Source organism: Ostrea edulis, chromosome 2 (genome assembly GCF_947568905.1).
Source record: "Ostrea edulis chromosome 2, xbOstEdul1.1, whole genome shotgun sequence".
NCBI classification, from domain to species: domain Eukaryota; kingdom Metazoa; phylum Mollusca; class Bivalvia; order Ostreida; family Ostreidae; genus Ostrea; species Ostrea edulis.
Genome location: NC_079165.1, coordinates 101,440,944 through 101,463,517, shown reverse-complemented (window position 1 = coordinate 101,463,517; position 22,574 = coordinate 101,440,944). Strand labels below are relative to the sequence as shown.

At 37.0% G+C, this 22,574-nt stretch overlaps 2 protein-coding genes across 2 annotated transcripts; one reads left to right on the top strand and one right to left on the bottom strand.

Moving 5' to 3' along the window:
- The first annotated feature begins 1,947 nt into the window (after positions 1–1,947).
- On the top strand, positions 1,948–11,618 carry LOC125682593 (ER membrane protein complex subunit 6-like). Its single transcript, XM_048923259.2, has 5 exons — positions 1,948–2,029; positions 4,566–4,729; positions 4,933–5,025; positions 6,459–6,478; positions 11,516–11,618. The coding sequence occupies exons 1-5, from the start codon at positions 1,984–1,986 to the stop codon at positions 11,544–11,546; spliced, it is 354 nt and encodes a 117-aa protein (XP_048779216.1). The 5' UTR covers positions 1,948–1,983; the 3' UTR covers positions 11,547–11,618.
- A 3,961-nt stretch (positions 11,619–15,579) lies between these two features.
- On the bottom strand, positions 15,580–21,042 carry LOC125679702 (uncharacterized). The gene is made up of 7 exons (XM_048919138.2): positions 20,818–21,042; positions 19,701–19,944; positions 18,918–19,034; positions 18,047–18,689; positions 17,786–17,951; positions 17,261–17,649; positions 15,580–16,329 (listed from the first exon to the last, which is right to left on the bottom strand). The coding sequence occupies exons 1-7, from the start codon at positions 20,925–20,927 to the stop codon at positions 15,716–15,718; spliced, it is 2,283 nt and encodes a 760-aa protein (XP_048775095.1). The 5' UTR covers positions 20,928–21,042; the 3' UTR covers positions 15,580–15,715.
- Positions 21,043–22,574: the final 1,532 nt, after the last annotated feature.

Below are 22,574 nucleotides of genomic sequence, written 5' to 3'. Positions count from 1 at the left end.
TGAATTCAGCTCATGAAGCAAACATCCGTGCGAATTTTCGTAGGTACTCGATATTAAACACAAGTGTTTGAGAAAAGTAACTAATTTCATTCAAAGTATGGGGCATATTCTGTTTCTTGATACTTCTGTGCGTTCCGTGCGATATGTGTTAGACAAAGAACACTCTCATTTATGTTGTTTTTGAGAAAAATAAATCGACCGATCGCTTCAAAAATCTTGAAACCCTGCGTTACTGAATCTTTTCACCATGGTCACGATGGTCCACGGTGATTATAGAAGGGAACCCGAAGGTCATAGGGCCACGCATGCAAAGAAACGAGGGAGAATGGAGAGAGAGAAAAAGGGAGAAGAGAGGAATATGAGAGAGAGAGAGAGAGAGAGTGAGAGGAGCTCTTCATACATGTAAATGAAAGGTGAAGATAGAAAACGGTAGTGATCAATCTCATAACTTGTATAAGGAATACAAAATAAAGAGTTGGACAAGCACCAGTCCCTGGATATACCAGAGGTGGGATCAGGTGCCTAGGAGGAGTAAGCATCCCTTGTCGACTGGTCGCACCCGCCATGAGCCCTATATCTTGACCAGGTGACCAGAGTAATCCGTAGTCAAAATCAGTGTGCCAAGAACGGTCTAACAATCGGGATATACCTTCTCGTAGACAACGAGATCACTGGATCAGGACTCTATGTACTGCATTTCCATACGGATGCAATGATAATGTATACAATGTAGGAAATTTGACTAGTCCACAAGGAAATGACGTGAATGTGATTGGACGTAAACGCAGCCATGGACATCATTCATATAGAAGACACAATGTCACGCTTGTAGGGGTTACGAGATAAATCACTGTTCGTTATCTTCACCAAAACATAAGAAAAAAGTTATTCCTAGCGCATAGTAGCTAAGTTGTTAGAGCGCACAGGACGTAGGGGATCGGCAGGAATTTGTACTCTTGCGAAGATTGGCGGACCTGAACGCACTCCTTAGTACGCATTACGAGAACGGGTTGGAGTTGCAAGAACTCACACAACCTCATGGGGCGGATCCAGGAATTGTGGTTACGTGGGGCGCCACTTTATGAGGCAGGGGTCGGGGGGGGGGGGTCATCAAGATATATAGGGCTCACGGCGGGTGTGACCGGTCGACAGGAGATGCCTACTCCTCCTTGGCACTTGATCCCACCTCTTGTGTGTCCAGGGGTCCATGTTTGCCCAACTCTCTATTTTGTATTGCTTAAAGGAGTTATGAGATTGATCACTGTTCGTTATCTTCCCCTTTCATGAAATACATTGGTAGTTGCTGTTTTCAGCAATGTGGTTGTACACCCAATTTAAGCCAATTCTTTGGAATCGGAGCAAGTAGTATTCAGGGCCGTAACTGCCGATGAGGCAGACGAGGCAACTGCCTCGTCTGATTTTTTGGCAAAAAAGAAAATAAAATTATATAAATGTTATATTATAGGATATATGTTTAAAATGAAGACAAGCACCTTTGTCTTTGACACCATATTACGATTCTTTACATAGTACAAATGAAACACAAACATGATAAATTGGGATTTAAAAAGTGTCATTTTCAGTCGTAAAGTCAATCGGCGGCCCCCAATCCCCTGCCTCCCCTGATTTAGAACCCTACTTACGGCCCTGGTATTTCCATCTTAGATACGGAATTTGTCTGCTTTGCAGCTTTGAGGAATATATTCACTTCTCAGTTTGATTGGTATGGTGATGGATGTGAGTGTTGTGTGAGATATACTACACATAAAGCAGTTGAAGAAGAAGAGAAAAAAACACATGTACTGCTTACAAATTAAACAATATTTCATGTAAATCATAAGGATTGGGCAGCAGGATGAGTTTATAATAAGCAATGGTTCTCATTCATACTGTTTGGAAGATGAGATTTGCCCTTTGTAAAACACCACTAATTTCGGAATCTTTGTTTCCCGTCTAATCAATTTTACCTGTTACAAAACAAATATGGCGTCCGGAGTGGCAGTGAAAACGGGCAAGAAGAAATCAAAAGGTAAAATTTATATAATACAGTAGTTTTGTACCCCAAATTTATTGCAGAAATATGTATTGAATATTTTCATTAAATCTGTCCTAACAATGTTTATTTTTGTATTACTTTTCTTTGATATATATTTGAACAAAACATTTTAATGTCGAGGAAATTCGGAATTGCTGAAGCTCCTTGCGTCATGTGAAAGTGTAGCTCTTGATCCTAAAGGTTCTTCACTTGTATATCCATAATTCTTGCTATGTTGTTTGATTTTTATCAACCATTTTAAATACTAAATGTTCTTAAAAATTTGCATAGATCTCTGTTTACCAAGTTCCGGTTCAAAGCATCAAGAACATGCACAGGGGCTCGTCACGAATTGACCCTCTCTATTCTATATTTACACAAGGGAGGAATCCAGAATCCCAAAAATTTCAGAAACATGTTTCACCCCTCCTCAAAATTTTAAGTCTTACAGAGTTGTGGAAAACATTTTTAGATAGCCAGTCATTCGGACTGACAAGAAGGCAACATAAGCCAGTCCGAAATAATTTAAGCCAGTCCGAAATCTAAAGTCACAAAATTAAAAAAACAAAACAAAAAGTACACAACATTTATTTCCTTTATTAAACATCGTTATACTTCAGTCTCCATTTCTATGCATGTGAAATCTCCACAGCTCCTCGGTTAAGAACAGAATTTTCATGATCTCTTATAGAAGAGTACCTGTATTTTAATGAGGCGACGATAAAATTTTGTAAGCGGTTATTTGGTACGCAGCCGGCAGTCTGTCAATGCAAATATTGCATGCCTCGATCTTGTTTAAGGAAAAAAGTATTACGCAATCGCATTTTAGTTTTACAAGATAATTGCGCTGAAAAATGCGCCGATGCTTGCAGGAAACAAAACAAAAACAAAAAACCAGGCCGGTCATTTGGACCGACATCAATGGCGTTTATACCGGTCGCAAGCATTTTTAATCGGTTTTGCCGGCATGACCGGCAGTTTTCCACAACTCTGGTCTTACTATGCTGATACATGTAAATCAAAGATAAGTGTCAGAGACTCAGACATAAAGATATTCTCAAGGTTTTTTCTCCAATCACTATTCCTCAATCTTAAATCAGGGTTAGGGTTTGATATTCAATAATTCATAATAGATGTCTTTAAAGAATCAGGGAAACTAAAATTTACCTAAGTTTTCATGTTTCTTTTTCAACAATAAAACTATGTTGACACTAATAGATGAAGATACGGAAAAACCTGATGAGTTATTGCTTCTGTTTTAGCATTCCACTATTTGAAATAAATGTTGTAAATTTAAAAGTTCTAGCAAAAGTAATGCTTAATTGACATACTCTTTATTGAAAATCCTACTTTTCAAGTATTTATTGGATAACTGAAATGTCAAGCAGATATATTTTATGTTGCATTTTGTCGATTAGCATAACCTCAAAAAGCATGTCTGTAGTTTTCATTGAATCAACTCGAATAGAAATGCAAGGAATGGATTAAAACCTCAAAGGATGATTATAGATTTATTGATATATAAATTTTGATATCAGTACTGGTATGATATGAAATAGTATTTTACGGGTAATTTTGAATCAGCTAGGTCATTGGTACGGTATGAAACCTGAGTACCAGGCTGCGTTCATGATTGTAGTGGCTAGCCTACAGGTATGGTGGCTGATTTGTGCCATTTTACAATTTGACATCTTTTAGTTATTTTGAAGTGAAATGTAGCTAATATCATTTGTCATATTTTCGTTATTTCGAGATGAAAAGTTGCAAAATATTGTTTTGTTGTCTTTTCGTTTCGAAATAACAAAAAGACGATAAATTGTGAAATGGCACAAATTAGTTGTCATACCTATGCCCTTGGCTAGCCATTACGATCATGGGTGCAGCCTTGTGTCCAACCCAAGACATTGATAGCTTTGATTTCAAAGTAGATAACAGACGACAGATGAAACCAGTTCTGTTTTTTTTTCCATCATTTTCTTTCTTATCTATTATTATTGTATATTTAACTGAATATGCATAGAATTATGAACATTGAAAATAAAAAGAAGAGAAACTGAAATATCACAAAGATGAAGCTTACATACCAACTGATGTGGCATTAAGCCTTAATGAAAAGAAAAATATCACCCAAAGTAATGTGCAAGGTTATGGTTAGGATAACCCTGTGTTTACAATCTAAAAATATGCACCAACTAGGTTATGTTGTTTACGCATAGCTATAGAAACCGTAATATCATAGGAAGGCAGTATATATGAAATCAAAAAGTACAAATATTTGTTGCAAATATACTAGTGTAGAGTATTCTTTACTGCAATCACACAAATAAATAGGTTACAAATTCATCAACTCTGCCTTGCTGCATCTGTTCAAAATTAAAATCAGTTTCTGTGGAACAAAATCACCCTTGTTGTTCTCCCATGGTTCTACAACCACGAGTTATTGTGTAATATGTGTCATGAAGTGTTGACAATTGTTTTACTTTTAAATCTTTGCTAATGAGTTTTTAATCTAAACATGATTTTATTACAGAGGCCTCAGCCACTTTCAGTGAGATTTCTCTCCGACAGAATGGTTCGGTCCTAGAGTACTGTCGCACTTCAATGTCAGCCCTGTCTGGCTGTGCTGCAGGGATTTTAGGATTGACGGGGCTACAAGGATTCTTATTCTACTTTGTTACTGCTTTTGTTTTGTCAGTAAGTACTTGCTGGTAGTGCAGTTAAGAAATCACATACTCCAGATCTTTCAACCCAGAAACAATGTAGATGAAACGTTTAACTAAAGAGATATTTTAACCCCAATTGCCTGCCTAATAGCCCAAAACTATTCCAGCTTGCTACTAACACTGCAATATTTTTCAATATTTAAATGAAATTGGTACAATTTAGTTTTGTTTTAGATTATGCTGCTACTGAAGGCAGGAGCCTCTTGGAACAAATTCTTTATAAACAGAAGACAGATTTTCCTGAGCGGTTTATTTGGTGGACTTTTTGTATCCTTCAATACGAATTTGATTTTATAGATTCATTATCTTGTAGTGTATTATGCTTTATTTCAGTAATGTCCTCATCCTGTATTATCGCAACCTTTGTTCGCATTTCTATTTCATGAAGCCTGATTAGGTCACTACAATACTAGGTTATACCACGAGCTGTTTGTATTGGCAATGTCATACATGGGTTTTGAGGATCTACCACTTCCAAGGGCTCAGAAAATGATTTTTCGTTACTACAAACCAGCACCCATTTTCCTATGACTCGTAGAATTGCAAGTGTGTGATTTTTCCTCTTCAGAGGAAATCGTCTGATTGGCTCAATTTTCGAAAAAATTAAGTACTCTGAGTTTGATCTATAGTGACAGTGATATTTTTCCAGGTAGGGTAGGGGGTGTTTTCCTTCCTTTTTGACCAGTTTTCCTCTGATTTCTGAGGAACTCAGTCACATTTCTGGAATTTGTTAAAATAGATGTCACTGCAAACACGTTTTGCTCTGGTTAAGTTGCGATATAATTTTGGTCCTCCTTATGCGTGTGCATTATATGCACATGTATGTGTTCATCTATGGACAAAATTACACATAAACTACAACTTGGAATTTGTTCAGATTTTTATCAAGTTTTTAATGACTGAAAAGAACCCAAAACATTGGGAGCAATCTGTGGATGAAAACAGTTGCAGAGAAAGAGAAATTGGGGAACTTTGGTGGAGGTTTGCAGTTTTTGAATACTCCTATTGTACATGCTTGATTTTAGGGGTGCTACACACGAATAGGCTCAGAAAACATGTGTGGTACTTACAACTGAATCTTGTATAGCAGTAAATATGTCAGAGATCAAGCTCCTGTGATAAGTGTGTATTTTAGTTTGGTCCGTTTTCTTGGGCAGCTTTCACATTCTGGATCATATAAATGGGTATTGGTACAATCACTATGTTGAGATACAATGCATTACAGGTGCTCTGATAAGTTGTCAGTCTCATTCACATTTTTTATGATATCTTTTTAATAGGTTGATAGTCAGTTTGTTCATTATTGAAAGTTTTATCATTTTTACCCCCAGGAACTGATGTGGTGTGGTCAATAAAATTCACAACAACTGCTCTGTAACCAGGACTATGGAGTTCAAGACTTCAATGCCTGTATTTTTTAAATTTTGTATCAGATACAATAATTTTAGATTGCCATGTCATTTTGTGTTTTTCATACTATTGGTATAAAATTTTCTTTTGTCATCCATTCTCAAGTTGTTCAGCTGTAGATAACTAGGAAGTTTTGTACAATTCTGATGTTTATCAAGATGTTACAGTCAGCTACATATTCTGTTATGTTACTTGTTTACCAAAACTTTATTATTCCTTCCAGTGTATGTAATTAGTTTGTACAGTTTTATATATATAGTTATTGAAGTTTTCCTTAACAATTGACTCAGACATATATTTTAGCATGGACGTATCCTTTCCTGCAATCATAGTATTATTAAGCCATAAACTACAAATAGAAAAATACATAAGGCTGGGGCAATACATGAGTAGATTTAATCAGAACTCACAAACTCTGTGCAATAGTTAATGGATGCTGCTGTGAAAGCGGTTATTTGCGCTGGGGATTAAGTATTCGTTGGGGATTAAGTATGTGTTTTTCCACGTCCAACATTACGCATGGGGGAAAAATACATGGTAACTGAATATAATATATATTATGTTAAATATTTATAACTACATGTATATGCGTTGGGGAAATTTATGCGTTTATTACGTGGTAGCGTAATTATTGTACATTTCCCCCACGCATAAATAACCACTTTTACAGTAGTCAAAAGAAACACTTTCGATGATGTGATTGAAGCTTAGTTACTGATCAGCTGAAGGATGATGGGAAACTAACTTTTTCACTGGAGAGTTCAGAAGTACAAAAATCTTTATTTTGCAGTTTACACTGATAATGATAATCATAGGGAATAAAGTCTGATGTCAGAGACTCAACAGGACTCCATCAGCATGATTGCATATTATGAGGAAACGAGACCTCCAACAGGTTCTTTTACATTTCTGTTGCAATGGGGTATAGAAAAAAAAGTTTATCTGTAATCCTCTTTAATCATAATCAATCCAGGTGCTTGACGTTTTAGATATATACATGTATACTAAAGAAATTGTCTTTCTGTAAACAAACTATATATGAATAGTTAGTTTACAGAAAGGCAATTTTCATGCCCCTCTTTGAAAAAGAAGGGGTGTATTGTTTTATGTCACCTGTCTGTCAGTCAGTCTGTAGACCAAGTCTTGTCTGCACAGTATCTAAAGAACCCTTTGCTTGATAGTTGCCAAACTTGGTACAATGGTTACTCCGAGAGAGTAGATGACCCCTATTGATTTTCAGGTCACAAGGTCAAGGGTCAAATTGGTCAAAGGAAGATTGTCTACTTAATATTTTGAGAATGCTTTGCCTGATAGGCATTAAACACAGGCACTCGACGTTTTAAATATCTATAATAAAAAAAATTGTCTTCCTGTAAACATAATATTGACAAGGTATACCACGCCACCATCTTGGTTTTCGATTTTACCAGCTGCATCGCTTGAAAATTTCGGCGAAAAGTTCGATATAATAGAATAATTAGAACCCTACCGTCTAGCAACAACTCTCTCAATATCTTATCTGTCGCATCGTTATGGAAAACTCGAAATAATGTCCATTGATCAGATATAATCAAGCATCAACTATCGCCTACTGCTCCTCAAAATGCGATAAATCCTGATCTAGGGACGGAAGTTGACATCATTATGCAAATGAGAATTCCCTTGCCAATGTACCCACTGACGCTTGTGCCGGGGGGGGGGGGGGGGGGCACTGAATGCAGGGTAGTTGCAGTCCTGCAAACAATAAAACTCTGCACAATTGTGTGGTTTCAGGACAGGCTGGCACGGGAAATTTAGTAAATCTATCACATTACCAAATAACATTGGAAATGTTCATCGCCCCCCGCCCCGCTTCGACTCCAACCCACGTTTTGTCACCCATTGTGACAACTCTGAAAATTTACAGATAAGCAGGACAGGACATTTGCATGGATGTATAAATGTTACTGTGTACCTTTGAGAGTATACCTACGTGTAAGCGCCTGCATGTGTGTGTGAATTTTTCTTATTACGTTATGAAATTTACTTTCAACAGAAACGAATGCATGAATAAGTGAAGTTATCATGTTTAACGTTTAAAAAAATAAATAAAGTATATATTCATAGAATAATGTTCAAGATCTATTACCTCGCTCACTAGAACATATTTACTGCTAATTATAATATTTACTATTTTTAATTTTATCGACCAATGAAAAAAGGGCTATCCCAAAATTATGTCAACGTACGTCCACCTTTCAGCGATTTCTCGCATTTGAGAAGCAGTAGACGATGTTTGACGGTTGATTATAGCCGATAAATGGACTTTATTTCCAGTTCACCATGACGATGTGAGAGGTAAGACCTTGACAGAGTTGTTACTAGACGGTAGGGTTCTAATTATTGTATTATATCGAACTTTTCGCCGAAATTTTCAAGCGATGCAGCTGGTAAAAACGAAAACCAAGATGGCGGCGTGGTATACCTTGTCAATATTATGTTTACAGGAAGACAATTTTTTTTTATTATAGATATTTAAAACGCCGAGTGCCTGTGGCATTAAACTTGATATACTGGTTCTACCTAATGAGTAGCTGCAGAACTGTAGCTCTCTGAAAAAATATTTTGACATAACAGAGAGCTACAGAGCAACCCCTTATAAAAACCTTCGATTTACGGCACACAAAAAGCTGCGCACGGTTGAGGCCTTATATCGTTGTATTCTTGAGTTACTGTCTCATAAATTTAATATCAAAAAATTCTTAACATATTTTCCTACTATACTTGTGTCTAAACATACCTTCAAATATTCATTAAAGCCCCACACGACCTGAAAACTCCCAGCTTCAAATGATTTCGTTTAAAGCGGGGGTAAGAGTCAGAGGAATCTCGGATTATGTAGCTCTCTGTTATGTCAAAATATTTTTTCAGAGAGCTACAGTTCTGCAGCTACCTAATGAGTAAATGACCACTATCAATTTGAGGTCACAAGATCAAGAGTCAAACTGTGCATGATAAAATATCTGCTCAACATCTTATGAAATATTTGCTTGACAGCCATCAAATTTGGTTCATTGGTTATACATAAGGAGTATGTGACTCCTATTGATTTTGAGGTCAAGGGCAAATTGTTAAACTTCTTATGACATAAGATATTGACCAACCAATATCTGAAGAACCTTTTGTTTGACAGTTACCAAACTTGGTGGAGTGGTTGCCTCTAGAGAGTAGATAATCCTTGTCAATTTTGAGACCACAGGGTCAAGGGTCAAACAAACAGGGCACAGTAAAATATTGTCTGCTCATCATCTTGAGAATCCTTTGCTGGAAAGACCTGAAACTTGGCACACTGGCATATTGATTTTGAGATCACAAGGTCAATGGGCAAAGGTCAAACTGGACATAATAAGATACTGTGTACTCAGTATCTTGAGAACCATTTCCTTGACAGACATCAAACATAGTGCACTAATGCCCCCAAAAGAGTAGATGACCCTCATTGGTTTTCAGGTCACAATGTCAAAGAAATGTCTGCTCAGTATTTTGAGAGACCTAACTTATTATGGTTGTTCCTGACTAGGAGATAACCCGTATGCATTGATAAAGTGCCTTTTTATAAGATTCAAAACTGTGACTGTGAAAGGTACTGTCACTACAGACATTCTAAGTGAAAAGTGGATCCTTTCAGTATTGCCACACATTGGGCATATATATGTTTCCAAAACATTTGTTTTATTATATATTTAAAACTTTAAGCACATGTGAATCAGTTGTTTGCTTCTGATACAAGTATTTTTTGACACATTTTGTTTATATGAAGGACAAAAATCTGGGTTGAAATATACGTGTACCTCTGTAGTAGAGGGGGGGGGGTGTCCCTCCGCGTTTTTTTTTTTTTTATTTCAAGAGGGATCAATCTTGTTCCGGAAAACGAAATATTTGAATTGGTTTAACCTACTATAATTTTTTTCCCATTTAATTAAAAGATGTAATTTAAAGTTGTGTATTTAGTATTTCTAAAAATATTTAAAAAATATAAGAAAAAGAAAGAAAGAAGGCGGGGCTGCAATGCACAGAAACTGGTAAGAGTTGTGACGTTTAAATATGACTATGTCAGGAGTTTTTATAATAAAAATATGCGATAGAATGAGATTTTATTGGGGTAAAATGTTTTATGTGATAGAAAATTTTGAAATTTGCATTTAATCGGGAATTTCACTGTGAATGAAACCTCAGATTGGAGCTACTAAAACTAAAGAATAAACTGGATTTGTTTGTCTTGCAGAATATTACCAAAATTATACAGCAAACCTCAGCTAATATACAAGTTATTATATATACAATGAGGTCATTCTTATTTGTAAGTTGTGATAATGAGGCATGACAGGAATTCGAAATTCAGAACTATAAACATGTAATTATCATAAGCGATGAAATACATGCATATAACACAGATGAAACATTGTCAATGTTTAATCCATCGTTCTTGTCAATTACGTCGCACGAATTAAGTACGTCCTACCAGAAACATGTCTTTCGTTCAACATTGTAGAGTTAACTATACAAAAACAAATTGTGTACAATTTTTCTGCGAAACCCCCATTTCTCATGTTCAATTTCATGTTTGATAATTTTAATTCAAGATTCCAAATGCGATACTGTAAATAGTTTTAGTTAAATGATATTACGCCGCGGCGTCAGGTGAGCGGGAGGTAATGAGTTTGAACCTCGACCTGGTCAATCCGAGACTATTCGAGGTGACGGTAAACGTAGGCACGATAGATTACAATTTTCCCCTTGATCCGCTCACATCTCGTGTAGTGGAGTCATTAAGCAGATTAAAGGAGTCTCGATTGGGTTCGTTTTGTGCGCTACTCCTGTAGTTGTGTATACACACCTAGAGACAATACTCCAGATATTTAAGCCAAGTTAACTTTTGTATTACTTTTCCACTTTATAAAACAAAGTTTTATGTTTATCTAAACATGTCTTATCTTTATTAAATTCCAATGTCTGCACGTATTTAAGGAATAAATTTAGTTGAATGGTATTGAACTTGTATTCACATATATATAATTTGTCGTCTGTCTGTGTAGTTATAACCTATGTATATGTTACATTATGAATTAAATATTCATCCGTGAAAAAAATGCTAGTCATCGAGGAAATGTTAATTGACATAGTCAAACCTCGCGGCAAAGTGTAAGTCGATCAATGACAATTTCGCTGAATTCCATTATAATTTTTTTAATTTTTCAAAAATTAACTATCGCCGGAGATGCCACGGAATGGTGGTAGAGGGGATGGGAGATTAATTTATACGCTTTTTGACCACAAATAGATTATTTCTGACTTGACCATTAATTAGATTCCTGTATGGTATGGTTCACGTGTACTGACGAATCCACTCGACACCACGGCCAGTGCAATCTCATCGTTGTGTACATTTGTAAATAAAAATAATAACACAGTGTGCGTTTTCTTGGTTTTAATTTAATACATAGTATATACGTATAATGGTTATTTATGCCCCCCCCCCCTCATTTAAAAAAGGGGGACATTATTGTGCACCTGTCGGTTGATCTATTGACCAAGTCTTCGCTAAATATTGAACAAACCTTTTGATTGATAGTTACCAAACTTGGTACGGTGGTTGCCCTTGGATAGTAGATGATCCCTAATGATTTTGAGATTACAGGGTCAAGGGTGAATCCCCTCTGGACATAACTTGTGAACTCTTTGCTTGATAGACATCAAACTTGGTACACTGATTTCCCTATCAAGTAGATGACTCCTATTGATTTTGAGATCCAAGGGTAAAATTGGACAGAATACGATATTGTCTGCTCAATATCTTGAGCTCCCTGTGCTTGACAGACAAGCTTAGTACACTGATTCTATCTAAGGAGTAAATGACCCCTATCGCTCAATATTTTGAGAACCTTTAGGTTTAGCAGTTATAGGTACTACTATATAACATGTCGCTAACGCAGTCAGGGGTACTACTATATAGCTTTAGCAGTCAATGGTACTATTATATAACTCGTATCTATAGCAGTCAATGGTACTATTATATAACTCATATCTATAGCAGTCAATGGTACTATTATATTACTCGTATCTATAGCAGTCAATGGTACTATTATATAACTCATATCTATAGCAGTCAATGGTACTATTATATAACTCGTATCTATAGCAGTCAATGGTACTATGATATAACTCGTATCTATAGCAGTCAATGGTACTATTATATAACTCGTATCTATAGCAGTCAATGGTACTATTATATAACTCGTATCTATAGCAGTCAATGGTACTATTATATAACTCATATCTATAGCAGTCAATGGTACTATTATATAACTCGTATCTATAGCAGTCAATGGTACTATTATATAACTCATATCTATAGCAGTCAATGGTACTATGATATAACTCTATAGCAGTCAATGGTACTATTATATTACTCGTATCTATAGCAGTCAATGGTACTATTATATTACTCGTATCTATAGCAGTCAATGGTACTATTATATAACTCGTATCTATAGCAGTCAATGGTACTATTATATAACTCGTATCTATAGCAGTCAATGGTACTATTATATAACTCGTATCTATAGCAGTCAATGGTACTATTATATAACTCTATAGCAGTCAATGGTACTATTATATAACTCATATCTATAGCAGTCAATGGTACTATGATATAACTCGTATCTATAGCAGTCAATGGTACTATGATATAACTCGTATCTATAGCAGTCAATGGTACTATTATATAACTCGTATCTATAGCAGTCAATGGTACTATTATATAACTCGTATCTATAGCAGTCAATGGTACTATTATATAACTCGTATCTATAGCAGTCAATGGTACTATTATATAACTCTATAGCAGTCAATGGTACTATTATATAACTCGTATCTATAGCAGTCAATGGTACTATTATATAACTCGTATCTACAGCAGTCAATGGTACTATTATATAACTCGTATCTATAGCAGTCAATGGTACTATTATATAACTCGTATCTATAGCAGTCAATGGTACTATTATATAACTCATATCTATAGCAGTCAATGGTACTATTATATAACTACAACCGTCAGATTGACTGGAAATGTTTTATCTCTTATGTTCAAAGACATCTGGAGTGATGCTGTTATATCTAAAGTTTGGAATATAGGTACCATCATCAGGATACCCAAGAAAGGAGCATTATATGATTGCAAGAGTTGGAGAGGAATCACACGTCTATCTATACCAAGCAATATCATGGCTAAATTCATAATCAAGAGACTTTCAGGAACCATCAACGGCACTCTCGGAAAGAACAAGCTGGATTCTGCGAGGGAAAGGGCTGTACTGACCAGGTTTTCGTACTAAGAAATATCATTGAACAATGTACTGAATAACAAAGACAACTCTACATCAACTTCATTGACCTTGAAAAGACCTTCAACAGCATCCACAGAGACAGCCATTGGAAAATATTAAAATTATACGGTATTCCACAGCATCTCATAAATCTTATATAGGCATTTTATAATGACTTCGAATGCACCGTTGGGAATTCAGAGATAGGTTTTCAAGTGAAAACAATCCCGTGAGGATCCGGGTTAGAATAGGTCCTCTGTACCCTCTGCTTGTCGTAAGAGGCGACTAAATGGGGCGGTCCTTCGGATGAGACCGCAAAAAACCGAGGCCCCGTGTCATAGCAGGTGTGGCACGATAAAGATCCATCACTGCTCAATGACTGTATGCGCCGAGGCCTAAATTATTTGAGTGAAAAATTCTCGAGAGGGACGTTAAACAGTGTATACTGAATCAAGTGAAAACAAGAGTTAGGCAAACAACTTCAGACACCCCAAGTGGCATCAGATGGGAAACTCTTCAACCCTAGGAGTAGTCTGGTCCCCCTTCCCACAATTCCGTTCGCGCACTCTCTACATTGAGAGAGTGCGCGAACGGAATTGTGGGAAGGGGGACCAGACTATAGGAGATCTCGACTTTGCTGATGGTCTTGCCTTACTGTCGCACACTCATCAGCATATCCAAGAGAAAACCAACATATTATAAACATATTCCAACCAAATAAGTCAACGCATCGACACCAGAAAATCTTAAATCATGATTATCAACAACTCCAACTTCTACATAGACAAGCTCTTGCCTCAAACAGATACATTTACATACCTTGCATGGCAGTACAGAAAGAGTAGGTGGTAGTGCCCCTACTTACATTAAACAACGTCTGTCAAAGGCAAGAGCTCCATTCAATAACTTGCAGCTGTCTGGAAATCTGGCCAGTACACCACACGCATCAAATTGAAACTGTACAACAGTTATATAATACCTACCCTGTTGTATGATTCAGAATGCTGGAGAATGACTGAGGCTGATCAACATAAACTCTGCATCTTCCATACAAAGATCCTTAGGAGAATCCTAGAAATGTTTTTGCCAATTAAGATCTCTAACCAGGACCTCCGTAATGGATGCAATCAGGAAGACATGAACAACATCAGAAGAAGATTGTGATGTTCGTTGTCTTCACCTTTAATTGGGCACGTCTTGAGAGAAGATCAACAAGACCACACGGTGACAGCCCTTTTCTGGACACCAGAAGGAAAGGCGCCGAGGTAGACCCAAGATAACATGGCGACATACCATTGAGTCGACTTAACCACTCATGGGGAAGCCTAAAAAATATGGCCAAGAACAGGAAAAAGTGGCGAACATTTGTTATTTTCTTCCAAATAACAAGATGGGTAAAAGTTATCAAGTCTATATGCAAGTATCCGTATATGATGTAGCTCATATTTGTTCAAACCATAACCACCGGGTGTAGGGCTAGGGCCCATAAATGGACATAGTGATATTGGAATTTTTAAAAATTAAATTCTACTCTCAAGAATAATGTTAGATCAATTCATCGATTTAATTTGCAATCATCTTGGTGAAAATGTGTAGATAACGAACAGTGATCAATCTCATAACTCCTTCAATACAAAATTAGGAGTAGGCAAACACAGACCCCTTGACATTCCAGAGGTGGGATCAGGTGCCTAGGAGGAGTAATCATCCACTATCGACTGGTCATGCCCGCCGTGAAACTCATGATTTTTTCTCCATCACAAAAGGTATAATATATCCTGTCCAAACTATCAAAATACGTCATCTGTATTTAGAAGTAATTTACAAGATTTCTCTTGCACATCGCAAAACCATAATTCAAGGTTAATTAGAACCATGGGCTGATCTGTAGAGATGAGATGTATGGATTCTAAAAGTATGTGTGAATGTGGCATTAAAATATGTAATGTTTTTCAATATATAGTGTAACTTAGTTTGGATGAAAAGTAAAAGAGTTATTCCTATTTGGTCATGTCTAGTTTTTACAAAGAAATTAAAAACAATATATGGTAAAAATTGTTTATTACCAGTACATAATTAATCTACCGTGTAAAATTCTATGCATTTGGAATTTATTTAATATCTTCACAAAAAGGGGACTTCTTATACATTAGTATGGTATACCTCTATGTTTTCTTTTATTATAGTCGACTTTGCTCAATTTCAGGGGGCATTTTCTGCAAATTTTCTTTTTCGCTAGAACTTTTCCAAGTTTTAATGATCTGATATATTTCCTCCGCCGGAGGTGCAACTACAACAAACACGGCCCCCATGAAACATATAACGTAGCAAAAGGTTATATAGGAAGAAAATTGATCACGTGTCAAAACATCAAATGACATCACAACAGCAGGGATGACCACCAGAAAGAGGAAGACGAACCCAAATCCTCCAAAGATAGCCACAAATCGCGCAGAACGAAATATTTTGGCCATTATGGCTGCTGTTGGTTTGGTCCCTGGAGGAAACTGTTTGAATTCTTCTTTGTATAAGCGTTGCCATGGGTTCAGTGGGTTGTCGATGGAAATCGTTTTTTCCCATTCCCTAGCAACATCCTCCTCTGACTTTATTTTGTTAGTCAGTAATGACGTCACAATAGTACCAAAGCTACTAAGTGTTATACCAACTACACAGCCAGCCAGCAAACTATAATCTTGGACAGTGTTGATGAAGAAGTTTGAGATTCCTCCTTCGTACACCATTTCTGAGACGATGAAATTGGCTGCCAAATATCCTACAAGTCCGATCAAACTCCCTGCAAAACATTTTTTTAATTTGAAAATTTAGTCTACGTAGGGAATGAAAACAAAAAATGTTTAGCAACAAAATAATATGCCCCACCACTTGTATGGCAATAATGAAAAATAATCAACTTTAAATTTAGAATGTCTGTAATGATAGTGAAAATATTGGTTATTTCCTAATTTGTTCTTTCGAGATACTGGGCAGACATTTCCAAATAAATAGTCATTTGAGTCATAACCATTGACCTTTTGGCTTGAAAACCAATAGGAGCTATCTTCTCTTAGGATGTACACGTGTACCAAGTTTGATGGCTGTCAAGTAAAGAGTTCTCAAGATATTGAGCACATAATATCTTACTATATCAATTTCAATCCTTGACCTTGTGACCTCAAAATTCATCGAGGACATCTACTTCTTGAGGGAAATCAATGTACTAAATTTGATGTCTGTCAAGGAAATTGTTCTTAAAATATTAAATGTACATCTTCCCATGTCGGGAGGTTGGTTGCTTGATTGTATATTGTTTAATTTTCCACTCATGGAGACATCACCACTGCCGGTGAAGGGCTGCATGGTTTAGGCCTAATCTCGGCGCTTACGGCCTTTGAGCAGGGAGGGATATTTATCGCGACACACTTGCTGTGACACGAGACCTTGGTTTTGTGGTCTCATCCAAAGAACCGCCCCATTTAGTCGCCTCTTACAACAAGCAAGGCGTACTGTGAACATATTCTAACCCGGATCCCCGTTGGATGAGACTGACCTTTGACTTTGTGATCTAAAAAGCAATAAGGCTCATCTACTTTCCAGGGACAACCACTGTACCAAGTTTGGTAACTATCGAGCAGAGGGTGCTTTACCAACCAACAGGTGCAAATAAATATGTCCCCTCTTTTTCAAAGGGGACAGAAACAGTTGAAAAGTGAAAACCAAATACTCACCTACAATTACTGCAGAAGACGTACAACGCGCCCATATAATAGCTAGTAACAGTGGAAGTGCACACGGACTAAGTACACCTTGGAGGAAGAATATGACCCATGTTAAGTTGATATTGCTGGCGTATATAATTAGTGCGAATGGAATAACCGCAACGGTTACCCATACGATGCACCAGCTTTTGTAGTGCATCAGAAGGTCTTCGTAATGGCGGTAGTCTCCGTGCAGCGGACACGTGTACTGTACAGCATAGTCTTTTGTGTATTCCTTTTTGGCCAAGTCCTTTATACATGATGTGCAGTTAAGTGAAGGAGGGCAATTACAGAGTTCGGACTTTCCCCGAACCTTCTGTCGTCCACACAGAACGCAAGTGGTAGGTGTTAACAAACGTCTACAAAGTCAAATTCATGAAATACTTTGAAGAGCACCAATAGTAGTATAATTAATACGTGAAATGTTGTAACTGAAACTAGAGAAGAAATTCGGTATTTATGTACATATATTATATCCCAGGGTTGCACTCGTACCTGAAAGGGTTTATGTACACCTTGTAAATGTCGTATACTATGATGGACGACACCGCCATGATTTCTCCAGATCCAGTTGACATAAGGGCCATTGTTATTGAGGTAATTAGGAGATAGGCCCCCGTGGAACCCATGACTTTCTCCATCACAAACGGTGTAATATAGCCTGTCCAAAGACATACGTAAGTTACAAAAGAAAAGGAAACCAAAAAAACCCAAAAACGTAATCTGCATTAGAAGTTACTTTCTAGAGGTTCTTACCATTTATTATTTCGCTCTGGGACAATAGGTGCGTTCCGTTCTCATACGCCATAGAAGCATATGTGAGGGTAGCTGGTAGAGCAATGGTTGCTGGGAGACAGAAGAACATAACTGCTGCTATAAAGAAACCAATCACACCTTGCACAGGTTTGGCAGCTATTCTACTTTGCCAGTTAGCTTGGTCGATAAAGCTCAGGGATGTAGCCATGAAAAATAGGGATAGCCCGTAAATAGCACCGGACCTTGTTCGAAATGTTATCAGAGAATCCTCGTAATTTCCGTCCCTAGATTTGATGCAGGACATAGCCTCATACATGGCATCTGTAGAGACATACTTTGCCATATTCTCATTGATGTTACCAGTAAAGTACATACTAACAACAATGACGATCAGACTTACAAACGTGATTGCGGTGTTGAAATACGAAATGTAAAATGTGGTGCCCAGACCACCCAGGAAGCAGTAGGATCCAAATAAAACAGATAAGACGAACGCTATGAACTCGTCTGTGGCGTCTTTTGTAAGAACGCTAATGGCTGATTTTCCGGCCACGAGAAGCGCAGTAATAGTCACGAGATTGGCGAACAAGGCGATGCCACAGAAGACGAGGTGTGCTGGTTTTCCAAACCTTGTGTAGACTATCTGAAAGCAGGATAATGAAATCAGAGTAGTTTTAATACGATGAAAAGTGCAAATACGGCAAGGAAATGGCGGAAGTGTAAAATTATTATGCTAATCTTCGTGATTTCTGATTAATATTGAAAAATCGTATGAATTAGATGAACACATTGTAATTAATGAATTAGTTATATACACCGTATGCTACTACAGAACTACACTTCATGTGATCCAAAAGGTGTGTAAACAAACCTGTAAAAATGTCTTGGCACCAGGAGCTTTAGTTTTAAGTTCAACTGACAAGATTGGAAACAGAAGAATATCGACCACAATTCCCAGGACGAAGAATAGACATCCCCCTAAACCGCTCTGTTTCAAGAAAATGAAGTAGTCAGCTGGTTGTATGACGTGTACTTACGAAAACTATTATGTTTATAATGTAGAATCATACTTTGATATAGTGTGTTTCATTCCTACAAATAGTTTAAACAAACACAATTTAATTAAAATCAGATCTTCTCTAACCGTTACACTGCAGGAGGATCTTACAGCATTGCATTTGAGGTCGTATTATTTCGCCTTTCACAGTTGACCAATCAAATGACGGCTTTTGCTAACATGAAAGTTTTGCTGTTATATCGGAACATACTTTATATCAGCGTTAAAAAAAGAGCAAGAGAGATCTTAGATATTATACATCCATTATTGTTAAAATATATTTTCCGTTGCGTTCTAACATCGCTCATGTCCGCCGTCATCTTCTTCAATTATTCTCCCGTGCTCCTCGGTAATTATTGACATGCGTATGATAAATACCAACTTTTCATGGTTAGTCGCCATTTTTTGTAAACATACAATCTGATTCCTGATGGTTCTTGATTCCTTGTCAAACTGTTTTTATTGGTCGAATATTTATTGAATTATTCATGAGACTGGGGTCAATAACGTGACCTCAAATTTAATGCTCTCAGATTCCTCTCCAGTGTAACGGTTTCAGAAAATCTTTTAATTAGATTGACACAAACATTTATTTACTTTAATAGTGATTGTAGTAATCTGTAAAAAGTCTGCCGGCCATAGTAGTTGTGACGTCACTGTAACAGCCGTCAGACTAAGCGTAACTTTGCCACCAGCATCAAACACCGTGTCGAGGTTGTGGGCGTCCTTGTAGATATATTTTCTGATTGAGTTGTGTATTATCGCCAGGAGAATGGAGAATCCAGCAAAACCAAGAATCATCAACAGAGCAGACTCATACTTTTCCAATATGGGGGTGATACTGTGAGGTAGAGATAGCAATTCATTTTTAGACGGATATACATTTTCTATGCATCACTGATTTCACAAATTACAGGACAAAAGTTAAAACTTAAAAACGTTGAAATGATTCACTCGCATATCAATAAATCTAAAACTGGTACATTGCAGTTAAAAGTTCTCATTCACATACGACATATAATCCCCCCTAAATTTGATCAGTTCTTGATAGTCATCATGTCCATTTATTATGATTTTTTCTCATAATTCCTGAATCATATTTTATTAAATGCATATATAAATTGCTGCGAGGTCACACTTAAAATCCCCATAATTAGATGCAACAGTTCAACTGCTTTGTTAAAGTGCTTCGATTAATAATTCCGTATATTTACCTAAACAAAGTCAATAATTATTCCATATAGAATCGGTTATTTTTGTGGGATGAATTAATCGTAGTTTGAGAAAAGTACACGTACATGTATGTAAGGGGACTATATGAAAAACAAATTGCATGGACGGGATTTGAAGTGTCGATGTCCATTCGCTCGGTAGGCAGCAAGGAGTGTACCCGATTTGATCGAGCCTCCTTTGAAAAATTGCGTGTACAACGTTTTGAATATCTTGACGCATTACCGCCGAATGAAGACCGTGACTAGTTCGCTACACAGGAACCGGTATCATACGATGTTTGACGACCCTTTCTTTGGAAGACTCAATCGGTTACCCAGAATACTGGAGGGTAAACCTGAATAACTCGGCGATCAGACGAAGCATTTCTTGAGAGATACACACATGAACACACTTCTGACAAAACATTAAAATGTGTTTGTGAATAAAATATACCCGAGAGTTTTAAGCGTGACAAATAGATATCGATGAATGTTTTGCCTACCTGCTTTGATTTTGCGACGGAGCAAGGGTTCTGTACCGACAGGAATTATTTTGTAATCCATTGGCATGTCCAAATATACCTAAAAGAAGGAGAAGACACACTTCCTTCATTTTCAGTAAGTTTTCAGTGTCATAATAACCCAGCTGTCAGTTTTTTGTGGACACTACTGTTTTGATGACGCGCTTCAAATGTCAAGGTAGTGACTCTCGCTGTGTCAATGTAAACAATTTGACTACGTGTTAACTTTGGAACGAAAAAAAAATCAACTTACAAAAAAACATTTTTGTATTTTTCTGGTACCACTTAAAACTATACACAAAGTATTAAATAACATTGTATAAAGTTTTCTTTTACCTGGGAGTGTTTAATTATTTGTATTGAAGACCTTCATAGGGGACCAAAAAATATTACGAATTCAAAAGTGCAACGTGATACCGATTTTTGTTTCCGATTTTACAGTGTGTTCCACAAAAAGTTATACAATTTAATTTACATGTACCAGTAGAATGTCAGCTTGATTTGTTCGACAAGGTTGTTGCATCTGTAGTTTTGTATGACTTCAGTCATACATGTATGAAGTCTTGGCTCTCATGTATTTTAACAGTGTATACGGTTGTCTAAGGGTCAGATACGGTATTTTCGAATGCGGATTTGGATTTGAAAAATATCTATATGCACTACCTAAACAAGAGGCCCATGGGCCACATCGCTCACCTGAGTCACCTTGGTCCATATCAGAAGATTTTCCATATCTATTTGCATGTAAAACCGTAGTCCCTATTATGGCCCCAAACCTACCCCTGGAGGCCATGGTTTTTGCAAACTTGAATCTACACTATGTCAGAAAGCTTTCATGTAAATGTGAACTTCTTTGGCCCAATGGTTCTTGAGAAGAAGATTTTTAAAGATTTCCCCTATATATTTGTATGTAAAACTTTGATCCCCTATTGTGGCCCCATCCTACCCCAGGGGGCCATGATTTTAACAAACCTGAATCTGCACTATATCAGAAAGCTTTCATATAAATCTCAGCTTTTCTGGCTTAGTGGTTCTGGGAAGAAGATTTTAAAAGATTTTTCTTATATATTTGTATGTAAAACTTTGATCCCCTATTGTGGCCCCATCCGACCCCCGGGGGCCATGATCTTAACAATTGAGAATCTGCACTATATCAGGAAGCTTTCATATAAATCTCAGCTTTTCTGGCTCAGTGGTTCTTGAGAAGAAGATTTTTAAAGTTTTTCCCTATATATTTGTGTGCAAAACTTTGATCCCCCCTTGGGGCCCCATCCTATCCCCGGGGGCCATAATTTGAACAAACTTGAATCTGCACCATGTCAGAAAGTTTTCATGTAAATCTCAGCTTTTCTGGCTTAGTGGTTCTTGAGAAGAAGATTTTTAAAGATTTTTCCTATATATTTGTATGTAAAACTTTGATCCCCTATTGTGGCCCCATCCAACCCCCGGGGCCCATGATTTGAACAAACTTGAATCTGCATTATGTCAGGAAGCTTTCATGTAAATCTCAGCTTTTCTGGCTTAGTGGTTCTTGAGAAGAAGATTTTTAAAGTTTTTCCCTATATATTTGTATGTAAAACTTTGATCCCCCCTTGTGGCCCCATCCTACCCCCGGGGGCCATGATTTGAACAAACTTGAATCTGCAATATGTCAGGAAGCTTTCAGGTAAATTTCAGCTCTTCTGGCCCAGTGGTTCTTGAGAAGAAGATTTTTAAATGACCCCACCCTATTTTTGCAT